This window comes from Moschus berezovskii, chromosome 11 (assembly GCF_049115385.1).
Source record: "Moschus berezovskii isolate FMDL1 chromosome 11, NW_MosBer_1.0, whole genome shotgun sequence".
NCBI classification, from domain to species: domain Eukaryota; kingdom Metazoa; phylum Chordata; class Mammalia; order Artiodactyla; family Moschidae; genus Moschus; species Moschus berezovskii.
In genome coordinates this window covers 87,205,072-87,225,632 of record NC_142470.1, presented here as the reverse complement: position 1 = coordinate 87,225,632, position 20,561 = coordinate 87,205,072, and the positions used below count along the sequence as shown (strand labels likewise).

The following is a 20,561-nucleotide window of genomic DNA, read 5'->3' as shown; positions in this document are numbered from 1 at the left end:
TCCTCAGGCAAACCACAAACACTGTATCTCTGTGTGGTCAGGTAGAAGGGCTGTCCCTCTCACGCCAGAGCAGTTCAGGGCCGGAGTCCAGTGGATGCAGGAGGGTTTGGGAAGGTGATCTTGACCTTCCTTTCAAGACCACCTTCTCAAACCCTCCTGGATCAATATCCTCTGATCCTGGAAATGCACCTGCTCCTGGGCAGTAGGTCCCCCACCATGGGGCCATGAAACTTATGGGGAAAGCAAGGGAGCCCCAGCCAGAGAAATGGACTCAATTCACTGGCCTTAGTGAATTGAGTTCTTGGTACAACCATGAATGGCTGTTTAAAAGGGCTGATTTTGACTCATCACGATCAGAAAAACACAGTAGTTAACACAGACTCAAACCTTGGCTGCTTAGGTTTCAATTCTCACCAGCTCTGTGATGATGAACAACGTATTTTACCTCTGCGGGCCTTATGTGTAAAGTGGAGGTAATAACTGGACCTACCTCATTGGTTGTGAAGATTTAATGAGGTAATACATGTAAAGTGCATAGAACAGTTCCTGGAATTTAGTTAACAGCTTATTATTATGACCACCATCCAGAGAAGGCAATGGCACCCCACTCTAGTACTCTTGCCTGGAAAATCCCATGGACGGAGGAGCCTGGTAGGCTGCAGTCCATGGAGTCACGAAGAGTCAGACACAACTGAGCGACTTCACTTTCACTTTTCACTTTCATGCATTGGAGAAGGAAATTGCAACCCACTCCAGTATTCTTGCCTGGAGAATCCCAGGGACGGGGGAGCCTGGTGGGCTGCTCTCTATGGGGTCACACAGAGTCGGACACGACTGACGTGACTTAGCAGCAGCAGCAGCAGCATGACCACCACCATTATCATCATTGTCACCATTTACTGAGTGTTTAATATGTACCAGATACTGAGCTAAGCATGTGTACATGCCTTAGCTCATTGAATTGCCCTTTGAAATAGGCATTATGCTTCAATTAAGCCTCATTTGGAAAAAATGGGCATTTGGAGGGGTCAGGTAACCTGCACAAAGTTAAATAGGTAAGTCATTGGTGGAGTCAACATTTCTAGCCAAGTTTCCCTAAATCCAAAGTCTATGCTGTTATTGCCCTTGGCTACGGTCCCTAATAGCAACTGTATTACTACTCCACCATTTTTATAGCAAAGAAATCCAGGACTTAAATCCAGGCCTTTCTGACTCTAAAATCCATTCTGACATCTGTTGAGTTTTCCCAACAAGTGAACAGGATGCTCCTGAAACCGGTAATAGTAATTGGTGATGATGACTTCTGATATATCCTGTGACCAGGAAGACAATTTGCTTAATCAGCTGTCATGGGGGCAGTTTCCACTTTCTCAGATACATTATTTTCCTGAAGTTTCTTTGGGCTGTTGACTCGCTCAGATTAAGACTAGCTTCTGTGTCCTTTCACGTATTAGTTGTCCATGCTGCAAGAATATGGAGGAGTCATAAACAGTCTGGAAGGAGGCCCTGGTGTATTGCGCAAGGCCTTTACGACATTGCTACAGGAGGAATCTGCCAGGAGACACTCAGTCTGCGTTTTTTGACTGAACACCTCAGGTTATGGGACTGCAACATTCCAAAGGTGCATTTAGTGTCAGAAGGCAGCTTGTTTTGTGACAAGTAGTGGGATAGGCAGAAAATACTCACCAGGCTATATAGATCAGAGATTCTTAATCAGGCATGTATCACTGAACTTTGGAGGTTCTAGGAACATTGTGTGTGTGTGTGTGTGTGTGTGCATTTTCTTGCAGAGAGAGCCCATAACTTTTAGAATATTCTCAAAGGAGCCCATGATTCAGAGACACTTTAAAAAACCATTGTTTTAAAGACCATAATGAATAATTGTTCTGTTCTCTCTATTTCTGGAGTGTGTGTGTATGTGTGACAGACAGAGAGCACCAGCTACATGCCAGGTGCTGGCCAAGAGACACAACCCCCTTCATAGCATTCTCTCACTTAAACATCACAGTTCCTGGGGAATTCCCTGCCAGGCCAGTGGTTAGGACTCTGTGCTTTCACTGCTGAGGCTATGGGTTTGATCCCTGACTGGGGAACTAAGATCCTGCAATCTGCATGGTTCAGACAAAAACAAACAAAAAAAGAACAAAAAAATCACAGTATCTGTATTTGGTAGATAACACTATTAGCTCCATTTTATAAGTGGGAAATTGAATTTTACAGAGGCAAAGAAATTTATGAAGGTCAGTTGGTAAGTCTGTCTAAATCCTAAGACATCTTACCTAGATTCATAAGTCAATGTATAGGACAAATCATAGAACATAATTTTTGAATAACATACTTAATTTTTCTTTTACTATTTATTTTTCAAAGGAGAAAAAATGATTAGAGTAAATTTCTTCCCACCTACCCTCCCCCCAAAAATTTTTCTAGAATGTCTATGCCAGATTTTCTTTTCTGTTTTCTCAAAATGATTTTTAGTTGTTATTATAAACAGGAGTTACTTGTGCTGGGACTGTCTGGAGGGATTCTGGTTTTCATTCTGCACTTATGTCACTGGGTTATGTGAGATAAGCTAGAAAGGGGACTTGCCAAAACGGAGAGGGCTAAAAAATGAATAAACATGAAGCCCCAGTGACTCCTGCAGTGACCATCTGTTTATCTTCTCAGAGTCAGGCACTGGGGCCACCAGGTAGCAAAAAGAGTTATTTCAGATGATGGGAAATTAAAAGCACTGAATTAAAATTCACCCCAGGTGAATTTTCTCAGTGAGTTACTGAGAAGAGTGTTCATGTCCAGATGTTACACAGAACATCATTTCAGTCGTCAGTGTTTAGTCAGGAGTTCATGAGGACTAATTTACCTTCTGCTCTGTTTCTTAAGTCTTTTGCCCCCAAAATTGTCAGAGCTAGGAGCCCATAGGATATGTGTAACATAACTATCTTGCCTTCACCCCAAATATGGACAACAAGAGTCCATTCCTGTGACAGATTTAATGCCTTGTGACAGAGACCTGGAATGTTAGAGAATCTTGTTTTCAGTGATGAGATATACATCATCTTCTTGCAAGAATGAGGAGCTGTAGTTGCCAGAGTGACACTCACGTGACCACTCTTGTCGTTCACAGGTGACGGTAGTCCTGCGCCTGTGTCAGGTTAGCCGATTCTGACTACCTTTCAAGATTAGCCTCATGACGCACCTTTGGGAAACCTTTCCTGACCTCGCTGTCTGCACTAGGTGATGCTGCTTCCTGCTCCGTCAGGGTCCTCTGAACACCATACTCACTGCATCTGTCATACTCTCCTGTAAGGTTTTATTTCTTTGTCTGTCTCTTTCATCAGATGCTAAGTCCCATGAGATCAGTTGTGGTTTTGTTTTAGTTTTAATTAATTCATTAATTTGGCTGCCTTGGGTCTTAGTTGAAGCACTCGAGATCTTCACTGGGTCATGCAAGATCTTCTCTTGTGACTCTCAGACTCTCTAGCAGTGGCATGTGGGCTCAGTGGTTTCAGTGTGCAGGCCTAGTTGCTCTGCAGCATCTGGGATCTTTGTTCCCTGACCAGGGATCGAACCCATACATTACAAGGTAGATTCTTAACCACTGGACCACCAGGGAAGACCTCCTGAGGTCAGATTAATGCCTGGTACATAAAAGATACTCAAGAAAGGGTGAGCTAACAAACTTATATTTGTTTCTTCCCTATCCACAAGTAATTGCAAGGGTTAGTGGTCTTAAGGCAGAATCACCTAAAGGGACTTCTGACTATGTAAAAATAGCAGGGAGGGGTAAATTCACCTCCTGTCAGGATTTGTCAAGTGCCAAGAGGTGAAAACATCCCGAGGCAGTATACTAGTTATCTATTGCTATGTAACACTTTACTATCTCTCACTGTGGTCAGGAATTTAGACAGGGCGTATCTTGTCTCTGCATATTGACGTCTAGGACCTCTGTTGGAAGATGAGAGAGCCAGGATGGGAATCTTCAGAAGGCTCATTCATTTGCCTGTCTGGCAGTTGATGCTGACTGTTGGTTGGAGGCTGTCAGCCAAAATACCCCTTTTGACATGGCTTCTCAATGCAACTTGAGTTTCCCTAAAACTTGGCAGCCAGGCTCAAGAGCAGATGTCCCGAGGCAGAGAGGACCAAGCCAAAGTCACTTTGTGTTTATAACCCGGCCTCAGAAATCACATAGCATCACTTGTGCCACATTCTGTTGGCCAAGGCAGTTACTAAGGTCCATCCAGGCTTACGGGAGGACACAAGACTCCACCTCTGAGTGAAGGAGTGTCAACACCACATTGTAAGTAGAGCCTGTGGGATGGATCTATCCTGGAGTGGCCATCTTTGAAAAATACAGTATGTCACAAGCAGTCATGGGGAAAAGGCCAAGTTCCTATAAGAATCCCTCATTTGAGAGAAGAGATATGAATCAAGACAGAGGAGTTTCATGGAGGGTGAGTTTTCCCTTTACTTCCAGAGAGCAGGTAGTTATAACTCTGTCAGGACTGCAGACAGAGGAAGGTTTAAGGCCTTGTGACAGAGATCTGGAATGTTAGAGCGTTCTGTTTGCATTGCTCAGGTCCACACTATCTTCTTGCGAGAATGAGGCAGCTGTCGCTGCTACAGTGACACCCCCACGAGCTCTCTTTGTTGAGCTACTCTATAGACTTGACCTCATTCCCGGCTCACTGTCACTCCAACAACACTCTTGTCATAATCCTTAATTATTTTATTATACGTATTAATGATACCTTGACCTTTCAGCTTCTTGACATCCTCTTGCAACGATCTTGTCCTCCAAGCTTTGCAGCTACTCACTCCTGTGGTCTGTGGGTCATACCCCTGACTTTGTCACTGCCTCTTATTGCTGCTGCCTTCTATTATCGTAATTTAAGATGTCTGTTTCAGCTTCAATAATTCTTCACTGCCACAAGAACCTGTAGTCACTTGATCCTACCACCCTTTCACCATTCCTCACCTCCTTCCCAACTAAGATCAAAAGTCCATTATTAGGATCACCCCTTTTCATATGCTCTCTGTGCCCTTGCCCTCTGTTTGTGTTCTTTGTGTTCTCCTAACAAAGCCCAACCCTGACTAGTCCTACCCCTCCATATTCTCTACAGTTGCCGCCATAAAGCTACTGTCTCACTCAGAATTCATGACAGCAACCTCAAGTGGGTCCTTAGTTGGGCTTGCAATCAGACTTTCCCTGAAATGGGGAAACAGAAGTACTGCCTCAGGCCACTCCCCCATCCCAGAGCTATAATGCCATATCTTTGGGTCAGAGCCCAGCATGTGGCAGGCATTGCTGCTCAGACCTTAGCACACACCCAACCTTATTCAGGGTAGTAAGAAATCCTCTTCGGAAAACCGCTTCTTGGGGACTTTCCTGGTGGTCCAGTGGTTAAGATTTCACGCTTCAAATGCAGGGGACGCAGGTTCAATCCCTGGTTGGGACACTAAGATCCCACATGCCTTTGGAGTGTGGCCCAAAGAAAAAGAAAACAGCTTCTCTCTGCTGACACCATAGCTTTCTGGTGGCTTCAAAACCGAAGTCTGGTGATGTGACATCCTCTCTGAAGGCACCCTTTTCATTTCCGCTTCATTTTCTGTACACTCAGCTTTGCTGAGAGAGCTATTTTGACAACTCCTTCTATTCTTAGCACCAGAGCAGGAACTCACATATGCAGATAAACACAAATTAAAAGATACACATTCATTTTCCAAATTCTTAGAAAAATCAAGAGTATTTGGGGGTTAAGGGTGGGAGGGGCTGCAGCCAAGTCCACCCATCCAAGGGGAGGTGAAAAGTGCCTGAGTAGGCGCCTGGAGACTCTGACACAATGGCGATGTGTCACCTTGGGCAAGTCCCTTTAGCTGTCTGGGTCCCAACCTCATCTGCAAAGTGAGGGGACTAGATGAGGTAACTCCTAAGGTTCTTTCTAAATCTTTCATTTTGACTTTGTCACAGGATGCTACATTTACAGTTGCCCCTGTTTTTTTGTCTGTTTACTTGATTCATTCATCAGGTTTTCAAGCAAGTAAAGGCTCTGCTTCATGCTCAGAAAATACAAAAATCTGTAGGACACATACAGCCCCTGCTCTTTAGGGGCTCACATTCCCTATAGATATATAGCTTGATATAATCCTAGAGTTATGCCTTAATGTGATGAATGTTTGGGGGAAATTATGTTCAAAGTAGGATGAACAAAGTCGAAAAGGGGGTTAGTTCTAGCTGTGGATGATATATTCCCTCACAGAGGAAACAGCATTGGAGAATAAGCATACTTAAATGCCCTAATGGACTTTGCCAGAATGGTGTGGGGAGCCAGAAAGCTCATTCCAGTTATAAGAAAGAGTCCAAAGATATAGTGAATCTGGGAGACAAATGCTAAAGTTTTCATATGCCTGACCACTAAGCACATGAGGGAGTGTGTCAGGGCATAAGGCTGGGCAAGATTCGATTGGAACCTTCTCTTTTTCTTCTTATTTAGCAAAAACCTCATTTTAGGATTATCCCCATTGTCTTAATTTTTGAGTCAGGACTTCTCTGCTGTTCTTGAATTCTTACCCTCCCTGTGCTCTGCTTATGTTATGTATACATATTTCCTGAAATTTGGCCCATTTATTTATGCCATCTTCCTGAAAATGTTCAAGCATATCATTTATCAAATATTTCCATGTAATGTGTAGGACAACAAATAATAGCAGCTTTGTTTTACAGAGAGAAAAACTAAAGTAAACACTGATTTGTAGATTGCACAATATCAGGTTAATAGACATGAAAGATGCCCTGGGGTGCTTCCTTCATGAAAATTCCATGACTTTCTTTTTTGTTTAAACTCAAGAAAAGTAAATAATCTTGACTGACGCAGGCAATTGCATTAGGACTGTCTTAAAAGGGTTAGATTTTGAGTCAAATATGGCTTTAAGAAAGCACTAAATATTGTGAGCACCATTTAAAGTTAGGAAAGAAAGCAAAACATAAATGATCACTTGAAATATGTGTTGGTGAGATTAAAATCTTGTTGAACCCATGAAAACAACTGCTTTTTCCCAGTCTGACTGTTGTCTTTTTTAAAGCCGGTGAGGGAGGTGGTTGGTCACCCAGACTTCAGAGGTCAGTAGTTACGCCCCGGTGGGGTCACTACCACCCAGGATTTGACGTTAGAGATCCGCCAAGTTCAGCCCTCAGAATTGCTCAGGGTTTAGAGGACTTGACTGAACTCAGTGTGGGTTTGTCAAGTAAGCTCTTTATATTGTGTCTCTAGCACCATCTACTGGGGGGAAAAGTGCCATTATTAGAATTACATTAGAAAGTGTCAGAAACCCAACTCAGGAAGCAGAGGAGCAAAGGGGAGGAAAGAATTCAGAAGATTCTAAGAAACAGAGAATTGAGTATATTATATTGAAGTTTCTTGTATATAGATGTAACCACTAAAACAAAACTACAAACTTTCTAAATTATTCAGTTCAGTTCAGTCGCTCAGTTGTGTCCGACTCTTTGCGACCCCATGAACCATAGCACGCCAGGCCTCCCTGTCCATCATCAACTCCCGGAGTTCACTCAAACTCATGTCCATCGAGTCGGTGATGCCATCCAACCATCTCATTCTCTGTCGTCCCTGTCTCCTCCCGCCCCCAATCCCTCCTAGCATCAGACTCTTTTCCAGTGAGTCAACTCGTCGCATGAGGTGGCCGAAGTATTGGAGTTTCAGCTTTAGCATCAGTCAAACACAGACCATATTGTAAAAGATTTTTTTTTAAAAAAAAAGCAACTAGAATTCATAAACACATACCATAAAATACAGTGACAAAGAACACTTAGAATATACATATGTCATCTTAATGCATGCGTGCCAAGTTGCTTCAGTCGTGTCCAGCTCTTTGTGACCCTATGGACTGTAGCCCTACCAGGCTCCTCAGTCCATGGAATTCTCCAGGCAAGAATATTGGAGTGAGTTGCCATGCCCTCCTCCAGGGGATCTTATATCCAGTCCAAGTCTCTTATGTCTCCTGCATTGTCAGACAGGTTCTCTACCACCAGTGCCATCCGGAAAGTCCATGTCATCTTAATCGCCTCTATTAAACAGTCTCAGATTAAATCACACATAAAAACCCAACAGAATGCCATGTATAAACCAAGTGATTAACTTGGTTTGAAAGGTTCAAAATACGAGCACTCGAAAGCAAACTAAGCAAATGAAAGCCCAAGTAGCAGAGGGTCTCAATCTGAATATCAGAAAAGACTGATTTCAGGACAGAAAGCATTCGATTACACGAAGGAAGACACTTGGAAGTGATAAAGGATGCAGTTCACAATGAAAGTTCACCCCAAAATGACTGTATCTAAGACCATGAAGAAAACCTCTAAAAGTTCCACAAAATACAACGCAACCAGTATTGACTTAGAAATGTTTTAACTCTTAATAATTCTTGGATCAAAAAAGAAGTCAAGGGACTTCACTGGTGGCCCAGTAGTTAAGACTCCATACTTCCAATTCAAGAACCGCTGGTTAGATCCCTGGGCAGGTAACTGAGGTCCCACATGCTAAATGGTGTGGCCAAAAAAAAAAAAGGAAGTAAAAAAAATTTTTTTTTTTAAAGGAAGCCAAACCCCAGAACTAGGGATATCCAAAAAATAATTATGTATAATGGAAATGTATACATAATATATAGGACTGCTGCTGCTGCTGCTGCGAAATCGCTTCAGTCGTGTCCGACTCTGTGCGACCCCATAGACGGCAGCCCACCAGGCTTCCCAGTCCCTGGGATTCTCCAGGCAAGAACACTGGAGTGGGTTGCCATTTCCTTCTCCAATGCGTGAAAGTGAAAAGTGAAAGTGAGGTCGCTCAGTCGTGTCCGACCGAGTGACCCCATGGACTGCAGCCTACCATGGGATCCATCCATGGGATTCTCTAGGCAGGAGTACTGGAGTGGCTTGCCATTGCCTTCTCCGATATATAGGACTATATAATAAATAAATAGTATAATATTATAATTATCTATAATGAAAATGCCTACATGTGATATAATTAAAGTAGTACTCAGAAAATTTTAGCACTACTTATATGTTAATTAAAACTTGTGAAATTAAATGAATTAGGCATCTAAGATATTTAAAAAAGTTAAAAAATAAATCCAAGAGAACAAAAGAAAAATTAACAAAAATAAAAGAAATTATAATTTTGAAAAGAATCAGAAAAGGTAGTACTCATAAATCCAAGGGCCACTTCACTGAAGGGGAAAATAACCCAATACAATAAATATAACAGTAGATAACCTATTCAGTCCACAGAATTAGATATGAGCATAGGCAGATAACCACAGACAGATGGAACTGAAAGGATCATAAATTATGTCTTTCCTTAACTCTTTGCAAATAAACGTGAGAGTAATATGGATGAAATGGATAATTTTCTAGGAAAATACATAAATTTGCAATTGTGAGCCCCCAAAGAAATTTTAAATGGATTATGAGAGAAAAATGGAGAAAAATACGAGTGCGGTGGAGTTGTCTAATGAAACACGGGCATACATTCAGCAGCACCCTCCAAGATAAATCGAGTGAAAAGATCCAGGTGGAAACAGGCTGTGTTTTGTGGATATGCACTTAGATGCTTGGGTATTCTTGTAGCATCTCTGGAAGGTACGTGAGAAACAAGTGACAGTGGCTGCTTCTGTTGAAAGAAGCTGGGTCTGTGGGGAATGAAAAAGAGAGAACTTCTTTACACTACAGAGTATTACTTAGTACCTTTTACATTTGTCATCTTTTAAACTGATTACATGTGTAAATATTACCTACTCAAGAATTTGTTTTGGAAAAGTAGAACCAAGACAAACGAAATAAATGCTTTTAAAAGATGTTTTCAAAAATACTACTTAACTTTTCCTAAAGCTGACTCTGGTAAGAGAAAGATTCTCTTGAACATGGATACGAGACTCTAGAATGGTCTTGGCCAGGCCTTCCTATCTCTCTCAGGTGCTTTGGACCCCAGGCCCCCTTGCAGCTCTGTGTGAACTCAAAGACCCTATTCCTCACACATCAGGAAGAATACATTTCTGAGCAGAAGCTCTGAGTTAAAAAAAAAATACCCTCTTTTCACCCAAAGGCCGGACATCCCTGTTACTTAGTATTTAGGAACTCATAGAAGCAGAACTAAATGCTTTAAATGGCTAAAAGTTCTCTTTTTACCTATTTAATTTTTTTAAATGGTAAGATACAAATTCCTAATTTTTCTTAGCCTCTAAGATTCTAATTCCACTTTGCATGGTATGTCTCTCAAAAAACAGACAAAACCAAGTTTCTAAAACATCTCCACCTGACCACATGAAAGGAAAAATGACTCACATCCTGAAGGAATATGTTAAACATCTAATGTCTGTACTTACCTCTGAAATATATTATAAAGTTCTGGGACAATACAAAACTTTTAAAAGGACTAAACTGTATCATTGTGTAAAGCTCTATCCCTTTCCGCTTTCCCTCTCAAGAAATATTGGCCAGATTGCTTGGTCTGCTGCAGAGGAACCTAGGATTCCTTGTATTTGGGGAAAGAGCCTAGGACCAGGGGCTTCTCACTGCTGAGTCATACTTCTAGGGTAAGATGGCAAAGTGAAGGTGAAAGTGAAGTTGCTCAGTCGTGTCCGACTCTTTGCGACCCCATGGACACCAGGCTCCTCCGACCATGGAATTTTCTAGGCAAGAGTACTGGAGTGGGTTGCCATTTCCTAAGATGGCAAACACTTCTGCTATTGTCTGTTCCTAGGGTTTTCTAGCTGAGCTGCTCAGAGCCTGTACTGGCTTCACTCTAGCTTATATATATTTGTCTTTGTAAATTTTTATTTACATATTTTTTGTTGTGCTGGGTCTTCGTTGCTGCGCACAGGCTTTCTCTAGTTGTGGCCCTGCATTGGCAGGTGGATTCTTAACCACTGGACCACCAGGGAAGTCCCTATATATATGCATTTTATGTTGTGTACAGTTGACCTTTGAACAATGCAGAGTTTAGGGGCACTAACCCTCATGCAGTCGAAAATCCACCTATAACTTGATAGTTGGCCTTCCAAATCCAAGTATTCGACCAGTCAAGGACAGTGTGGTACTGTAATATTATTGAAAAAAATCCACACATAAGTGGACCACACATTTCAAACCCATGTTTTTCAAGGGTCAACTATATATGTATATTTATTTTATGTGTGTGTGTGTTTCTTGAGCTCCCCTCTGAACATTAACAATAAATTCTACAGGAACGGGGTAGGGGTTGAAAGTCAGTGATTTAGTCCAATTTATTCATTGCACTGATGAAAAACTCCGGGCCCAGAGAAATGATTTCATCTAATTTAGCTTAATCTCTTTCGTTTTCTGAGGCAGGTTCTACCCTTCTGCTCCTATTACTACTACTGCTTTTGCTGCTATTACTGATATAAACACACAAATCACCTTGTACTTAAGCCGCTTTTCTCCACATCAGTTATTCTTCAAACTTCTTCACCCATTTAGCCTACTATGACCTCACCTCAAGTCTCAGCTCAACTGCTAAACTTTTATCCATGAAATCTCCCTAGTCTGCCACATCTAAGCCAACCCATTCACACTGCCTGTCTTCCTTCTTACAGCTGTGCCTCTGCTCGAGCGCTTTACACACTATGGTTATGAACTGCTTAAACGTCCATTTCCTCCTTCAGGCTGCAAGCAGCTTAAAAAGATATGTTCCCTGTCTCATCTGTGTGGCATCTCTGCCCATCAGAGTGCCTGGCATACAGTAGGTGTTGAATAAGTGTTGATCACCCAAAAGAGTGACGGAGTGAATGGCACCTAGTCCATTGCTTTAGCTTTGACACATTCCAGGAACATGCCTGTTGGGGGAAGGTTCCCCCACATTGCTTGAGCTTTCTTAACGGAGCTAAATTCAAAATATTTGTGTACCTTGTTTGAGATGACTTGGCCTAACATCTAAAGAACAGACCTGAAAGTTGGGAAAAGAATGAAAGGTAGTAAAGCAAAATGGCACAATATTCAGAAGAATGTAAAATCCATATTAGAGTCTTTTGGCAAACCCTGTCTAGAGGATTGCCTGTTGAGAAATTCACTCTTTCCTTGGATCTCTAGAAAATTCACTCACAAGATAATTCTGATTCCTCTTTTCTACCCTTGAAGCACAGACTTCTCCATAGTGGTTTTAGTGGTTTAGAGCAGAAGATGTGGTAAACTATTTTCACATATTTTATCAACTCTAAAATGCCATTGATTGTAAATTTCACCATTATTTTACATTATTGTTGTTATTTAGTCACTCAGTTGTGTCCAACTCTTTTGCAGCCCCATGCACTGTAGCCAGGCTCCCTTGTCCATGGGATTCCCCAGACAAGAACACTGGAGTGGGTTGCTATTTCTGTCTCCAGGGGATCTTCCTGATCCAGGGATCAAACCCAAGTCTCCTGCATTGCGGGTGGATTCTTTACTGCTGAGCCACTGGGGAAGCCCTTATTTTACATAGCATGAAATAAACAAAAAAAGTCTCTGCCAGTTAAAACATGACATGATATGATTTCAGAGATTTTAAAATATGAAAGTATCTTATAATAAATTGATGAGATGTGTATATTAACATCACAGGTTGTTTTTTTGACAATATCAGAAGTTTTGCAGGGCTTAGTCTCATCTGTTACATGAGTGGTTTGGAAACGATGAGCTCTGAAAACCCTACTGGTCCCAACATTCTTGAGTTCTGTGATGCCACGAAGGGATGTTCTTGACTGGGCATCATTTGTTGTGTAATAACCAAGATAGGGCTTCCATCTCCTTCTGTACTTTTCTCTTTAAAAGTTGAGGGTCTTCACACTGCAGTGTCCTCCCCAGGACTGGTGCCTCCCACCCACATCATCGTAAAGAGGCTTCAGAATGTCTCACCTTGATAAGAACAAATGGACCTGTTAGAGGTTGAGGAATCTGGCTTACACATTGGAAGGGAGCAGTGCTTGCCAACACCTTCAAGAATCACTCCTAGAGACACAAAGCTTTGACTCTAAAAGTGGCTAATAGTAGAGTGACCATACATCCTGGTTTGCCCCAGACTGTCCTGGTTAACTCATTTGTTCTGGTGTTGTTATTAACAGTTCCCCCTACAGTTCAAGTATAAAGACCGATCAGGGAAGTGACTGGGGAAGAGTGGTTACCAGTGTCACTTTGGCTAATAATGGCACCGAATGGTTTGAAAATCACTAATCTCAGGGCCATTGTTAGCATCTGGTTAGCCAGTACCAGGTGCTGATGCTTAGATGTGAGCCCTGGGGTATCTCAGAATTAAAGCAAGAAATGTCCACAAGGTAACTGACTCAACAGTTAGGACAACTTTTATCCACTTTATTCTTTAATGAAAATTAAGTGCTTCCTTGATTTTTGTACTTTTTCCCACACTTGAATGGGTCTGAATTTTATCATCTTGCATTCAGTAACACCTTACAATTAAGGAAATCTAATAATTTATTTTTCTTAAGATCTGACTCCCACCTCCTTTACAAATTGAAATTAAGGCTGGGAGGGTAGAACCAGTAGGGTCTTTAGGGTATAAATATTTTATTCAGGCATTTATCACACTTTTTTTCTGCTTCTTCCCACCAGGAGAAATTGCTTCAGTGCAAGGAACAGCATTTGACCTGAGGAAGCCTGTGAAGCTTGGAAAACACCTGCAGGAGTTCCACGTGAATGGCTTTGACCACAATTTTTGTCTGAAGGGATCTAAAGAAAAGCGTTTCTGTGCACGGTAGGTACTTTTCATTTGCTGCCTCTGTTGGGAAGAGATCCCAACTCCTATTCGAGAAGCTTTTCCTCTGACCCTATTAATGCCAGTTACTATGCTGCAGGGGACTGTCTCCCACAACTCAGTGTCTTTTCAAAGCTCCTGTTCCATGGGTGACTTCATCCCCGCCGCCCCCCAACCCCCATCTGCCTTTATCCCAGCCTGGCATTCTGTCTTTGTTTCCTCTCTCCCCATCTCTGCCCCATCTCTCAGGCCTTTTTTTTTTCCACTAGAAGCGCCAGTTCCTCCTGACTAAAGTCACCTCTGCTTTCCTTGAACTTCTGGAGTCCTTCATCTTTTCTTGACTCATGATGTATGCTCTGCTTCCTTGCATGGAGGGCTGGAGGTTACGTTTCCCGTATACCGCTCACCACCTCCAGCCTGTCTGATAGGCATCTGTGTCCACACTCTCCTTCTCCAAGGAGAAGTACTTCAATTCCAAGGAGAAGTACTCCAAGGAGAAGTACTTCAATTCCAAGTACTACAAATTCCAAGTACTTCACATCATCTCATCTTTGTGAATTTTTTTTTTTAAAAAAGAACAGTTTAGCAGCCTATTCTGGGGGGATAGCTGACTAAGGAGCCCCCTTCCTGCTCTAGCCCCAGGGCAGCAGGTAGTTTAACTTAGAAAAGCATCTCTTCTCTTTCAAAAGACATAACTGGTTGTCTTGTCAGACCAAGCAGAGAGCACCAACTCTTTATGAGAAATCATCCCAGTCTGCCCCCAGAGCCCTAAAACTGCCTCTGTCCAACCTGGCTCCCTTGACACACACAAACGTATCTGACTAGGATAAGTCACTTTTGCCTTCCCCAGGGAAGCCAAGCTCAGAGTGGGAAGGTGCTACTGTGGATCCTCAAAACCACCTACTTAAAAAAAAACAAACAATAAACCACCTACTTACGCCTCCCCTGAGAGGCTGCGAGAATCTCCTACCATGCTCTTCTCATCTTTGTCTCTTCCATATCCTGCCTGGCTGCGTGGCTGGGTCTGACTCCCATCTCAAAGCTGCTTCCCAGCTTCTCCCTGTCTGCTTTTTCACCCTGGACCTACGTATACGTGGTGTGGCTTTATCTCTAGGGTCCATCATGCTGGAAGCGGGAGGGTACTGGAAGTGTACACCACCCAACCTGGGGTCCAGTTTTACACGGGCAACTTCCTAGACGGCACGCTGAAGGGCAAGAGTGGAGCAGTCTACCCCAAGCACTCCGGATTCTGCCTTGAGACTCAGAGCTGGCCTGATGCAATCAATCAGGTAAGTCCACAAGCCAGCCTGTTACAGTGGTGGTATGTCCAAGGTCATACCAGATGACGGAGATCACAACACTCAAGTCCTATCTGTATGATTCAAAAGCCTGTGTGTGTTCTCTTCTCCAAGTCAAGATAAACATAGGAAATTCTTAGCCATGTTATTAACATGGCATTCACATGTTAAAAAAACCTTTATTTTGTACCTTCAAAGCCTTTATTCAGTTTAACCTTTCCCCTTATCAATATTTACTCATTTTATACAACCACACTGTTAAGATGAGCCTCCAAATCTTTTCATCCTTTTGCTTCCTCCTTTCTTGTCCAGCTATTGCCTGGAGAAATGCTCCTCAAAGTTCAAGCCCATAATAAGACACTTGCAGCCTGCACCAGAATGTAAATCAACCCCTCTTCCTTCATTAAGAAAGTCTTGCTGTGACAAAGTGTGTTTAGTGATGTGGTTGATTTTCATCCTGGTTCAAGTTCTTTATCTCATTGCAAGCCAATAATAAATGGTTCTTACCCTGGCAACTGGTTTACATTAGGACTGGTCTGGAGACCAGTCCAGAAGCCATCCTGAATGGTTAAGGGTGCCGCCTGGGTTGGCAAGGGGTAACCTGTATTGTTTTTCTCTTCACAGCCCCACTTTGCTCCTGTGTTGCTGAAGCCTGGTGAGGAGTATGACCATACCACTTGGTTCAAGTTTTCTGTGGCTTAAGGAAATGTAAAGATATGACCTGCTCCGAGGCCAGGCTGGGAGCCCCTTTAGCAGCCTGACTCTCCTATGAAGAGATGAGTTGAAGATTTAGAGGCTTTCAAAGTAATCCTGTGATTTAAAATCATACAAGTGGTAGCAGTCAGGGTAGTCAAATCTGAATATTGATTTCCTTCCCAAAGACTGACTCCAGGCCAAGTCTAATGATCAGCTCTCCTCTCTGTGAAGTGAAGGGGACCCAACCACTGATGTCACCCATCATCTCAGCCTTGATCCTAGCCCAGAAGTGACACCTGGGCTCCATGTGTTGGCTCCATCTGTCCATTCTGCCTTTCTTTTCTACTTTCCACCCTTCCCTTTTTTTATCCTACTCAATCCTTTTTTCCCCCCTCCTTCTCTAGCTCCCATCACCTTGCCCTACACATCCTATGGCGTTTTCAGGTCACTTAGCTCATTCAGCCTGCTGGCAGAGGGGCCCTGTCTGCCTCAGTAAGGCAACAGATGATGGAGACATGAGTCAGCTGAGGCTTAGAGGGGATAAATGACCCACCTAAAGACACTGAATTAGGAAAAATTTTAACCAAGACTCTAAGTCCGGTTATTTGCATGAAAAACGTGCAAATTCAAGTCCCCTTCTTTGCCTCCACTCCAATCTTCAGGAGCATCCCTAGCATCAACTGATGGGCACAGAGGAGTCTAATTCTGTTAGCCAGCCTTTCTTCCCAAATTCTCTTTTATAAAAAGAAGCGTGAGTCTGAGATGATGTGATTTAAGGTACAAGATCAAAATGTCCAGAAAGAATCTGTAAATTTGATTCTCTGCCTTCACAGTTAACTGAGAAGGCCAGTTCAGCCAAGGCATAGGAAGGAAGTCACTGGGGACAGGAGCCGTGTTAGTGTGAGGAGAGGGCCTTAACTGAGAGAACTACAAATTGCACTGGAGAACACATGTTGTGTTATGGAGATCAGCCTGGGCTTCCCACCTTTCCTAATTGAATCATCAGTGATGGGTTTGGGTTGGTGGCTTTTAAAGAAATGTATCTTATACTATAATCAGTTTAAATAAAATCAAAATATGCACCTTCAAAAAACTCCCAGTTTCTTCATTCTGTCAGGCGTGAACCTTTGGGAAATGGATCAAATGTAAACCGTGTGTTCTGGATTCTACTATGCTCTCCAGTCCCAGCCCTAGCTGGGAATACCATCCAACTAGCAACCTGTGGAGCTTCCTATATACTTCCCCTTTCTCTTTGTTGTTTAGTTGCTAAGCCGAGTTTGACTCTCTGGGCCCATGAACTGTAGCATACCAGGTTACAGTATCCTCTATAAGAGTACAGTATCCTCCACTATCTCCTGGAGTTTGCTCAAATTCATGTCCATTAAGTCGGTGATGCTATCTAATCATCTCGTCCTCTGCCACCCCTTGAAGAAACTGTTTATTTTTTAATTCACTTTGACATGAATTTTCTGAGCACTTTACAGTTCTCTCCTGGGTCTTTTAAGCAGTTCAAGAGGTGATGTCCAAGATGTAGTATGTTCCTTAGTTCAGTTCAGTTCAGTCGCTCAGTCGAGTCCGACTCTTTGCGAACCCATGAATCACAGCACGCCAGGCCTCCCTGTCCATCACCAACTCCCAGAGTTCACTCAAACTCATGTCCGTCGAGTCAGTGATGCCATCCAGCCATCTCATTCTCTGTCGTCCCCGTCTCCTCCCACCCCCAATCCCTCTTAGCATCAGAGTCTTTTCCAGTGAGTCAACTCGTCGCATGAGGTGGCCAAAGTATTGGAGTTTCAACTTCAGCATCAGTCCTTCCATTGAATATTCAGGACTGATTTCCTTTAGGATGGACTGGTTGGATCTCCTTGCAGTCCAAGGGACTCTTAAGAGTCTTCTCCAGCACCACAGTTCAAAAGCATCAATTCTTCAGCGATCAGCTTTCTTCACAGTCCAACTCTCACATCCATACATGACCACGGGAAAAACCATAGGAACATCACAAATCTCTTTGGGGAAAACAAGACTAACAGAAACTAGATGATGTAGAATTGCACCATGACAGAGCTGGGAGCCCTGACCACTGACTTTGCTCCTGGCTTTGACTACATGGGCAAACAATCTAATTTCACTTTGTCTGTTTTCTCACCTCTGAGGCAAAGGGAATAGACTGTAATTATCTGGAGGATGAGTATAAGTCTGCAGGCAGAAACTAACACTGGCCACTAGTACAATTAATGTGAGGTGGTGAAAACAAACCATGGTATTATTTGATATGTATTGTAAAACCATGTATTATAGAATTATTAAAGACTTGTTGAAAATGTAAATATCTCCTCAAAATGCAACCCCCACCAAGAGTAAGTCTCCAGGCCCCCAGAAGCCCATGCCTTCTTTACCATACCCCCACCCACGACCAAACCAGTGCTGTGTTATTCCGAGCTCTGGTCTTTCATAAGCGAGCATATTATTGACGTCAGTTCCATGATTTATGGATTCCTCTGCTTCAAATTCATGTCACAAGTTCTTATCGCTGACCGAAATTTTCATTTTTCCAGTTCCCACCCATTTTGCCTAACAAGGTAAGATTTAACATTAAATAATTTGCACGATCACTGCTATAAAGTCTAAGATGCATGCTATGGACGTTGAACTGTTTTGACTGTTAGGTGACCAATGACAAGTTCAATCTCTGAAGACTAAAGGAAACTAGCTAGCATCAATGAATAAATGGATTATTTGCAAAAAGTAGGCAGCAGCAGTAGCAGAACATGAAAAACTACCAGCAGAAAACAGAAAGCACAGCATATACCCTGCTCCCTAGCCAGTTCCCATCACCAGTTATAACCGATAACTGTTTAAAATGAAACAATGGAATCACAAGTTTGCAATGGGCTTTTTAAAAATTTATTTGGCTGCTCCAGATCTTAGTTGCATGCAGCATGTGGGATCTTTGATCTTCGTTGTGGCATGTGAACTCCTAGTTGTGGCATGTGGGATCTAGTTTCCTGGGCCATTTGGAGAGTTTGGACAGGACTGCAATCCTTTTCCAATGGAGGAATTTTTATCTTCTCCTTTTAAGTTCCAGCTTCTCGAATTCAATTACTCAAATCATAATGAATGTCTCAGATGATCTGGGTAGCACTGCCAGCTATGGCTAAGTGAGGTCAGCAAACTCTCTCCTCAAAAAAGCAACTATAATGTAGAAAAAAACTGAGACAAAACAAGTTTGTCACTCTGGTAACTAACCCAAAACATATAAGACATGTTTGTTTGAAAAACTGCTGAACTTTGAGTAGAAACTAAGATTGTGGCATCCTTGCCTGGGGTTGCTCCCATTCCCTTTACTTCCCCAGCTCACTTGCAATGGAGCTTCTGCCAGGGCGAAACAGAGCATGAAGACCAGGAGACTGCTACTGCTATGGTTTCAGGGATGGGAGGGTTCTTTGTTTGCAGTGGTTGGTGATATCCATACCCAAATGCTTTGTTAATAAAAATAGTGATCTTGGTGTTCTATAAGCAGGGAGGCTGGTGGCTCTACTAGCCTGAGGTTGCAACTGTGGTTGGAACAAGCACACTTCTGGGTGATCAGAGGCTACACATGCACAGCAAAGACCAGAGGGGGTCAAGCTATTCACACACACACTCCTGGCCAACTCTGATGCAGCAGGCACATGCAGAGGAACTTAAAAGGACTTCGCAAAAAGCAAAAACGAAAACAGATTTGAAAAACTGTCTAAACACTGAATCCACTGCCTACCTTCATACAGCTCCATCAGCAGAGGACAATACTCTGGGCTGAAACGTGTGAGCACTGCTGCCCAGCTGCTGACCGCTGAGCCAGCTATGCAGACGCAGGGCAACCGCTACAAAGCTGAGCTCAAAAATAAACACAAGAGTGTTCTTTTAGAAATAGCTGAAATACTGAATAGAGATGATAAAAAAAGAACCAAGCAAAGTTCTGAGGTTGAAAGGTACAATAACAAATGACAGTTCCAACTACAGAGGCTCATAAGCAGATTAAAGATGGCAGGCAGGGAGAAAAAATAAATGAACCTGAAGACAGAAAAAATTTGAAAGAGGAAAAAAGTCTCGTCACTATACCACCAATACAATTAACATCTGACTTTTTGCCTGCAACAGAGGGCAGGAGGCAGTAAAGGGCACAATCAATGTGCTTAAACCCCCAAATTACCCTTCAAATGCAAAAGTGGGACAAAAACATTTCCAGATAAAGAATCAGAAAACTCACTGCTAGTAGAACTACTTACAAGAAATACTAGAGGAAGTCTTCCTTTAATGCTGCAAGGGAATTGACAGTAACTCAAATCCATGGAAAGAAATGAAAAATACCACAAACGGTAAATTTTCTCTTCTTTAAAGACAGAAGGTTGTATGAGGCAATAATTAAACATCACGTTACCGAATTTGTAATACGTAATATAGCACAGGGAGGGAAGTTTGGGAAAAGAAAATATACTGGAGCAAAATTTCTGGATTTTACCAGACTATTAATCTGAAGGGAGATTGTGATCAATTAAGATCCAGCTGTATAGTCAAAGCTATGGTTTTTCCAGTGGTCATGTATGGATATGAACTGGACCATAAAGAAAGCTGAGTGCCGAAGAATTGATGCTTTTGAACTATGGTGTTGGAGAAGACTCTTGAGAGTCCCTTGGACTGCAAGGAGATCCAGCCAGTCAATCCTAAAGGAAATCAGTCTTGAATATTCCTTGGAAGGACTGATGCTAAAGCTGAAACTCCAATACTTTGGCCACCTGATTTGAAAAACTGACTCACTGGA

The 20,561-nt window shown here is 42.5% G+C and overlaps 1 protein-coding gene across 1 annotated transcript in view; it reads left to right on the top strand.

Moving 5' to 3' along the window:
* The window catches only part of GALM (galactose mutarotase), a 61,372-nt gene extending 44,519 nt beyond the window's left edge, over positions 1-16,853 (top strand). Inside the window, exons 5-7 of the mRNA XM_055399227.2 lie at positions 13,625-13,766; positions 14,881-15,055; positions 15,689-16,853. Coding sequence (XP_055255202.1) covers positions 13,625-13,766; positions 14,881-15,055; positions 15,689-15,766 — 395 coding nt within the window. The 3' untranslated portion in view covers positions 15,767-16,853. The remainder of the gene's footprint in view (positions 1-13,624; positions 13,767-14,880; positions 15,056-15,688) is intronic.
* The last annotated feature ends 3,708 nt before the right edge of the window (positions 16,854-20,561 follow it).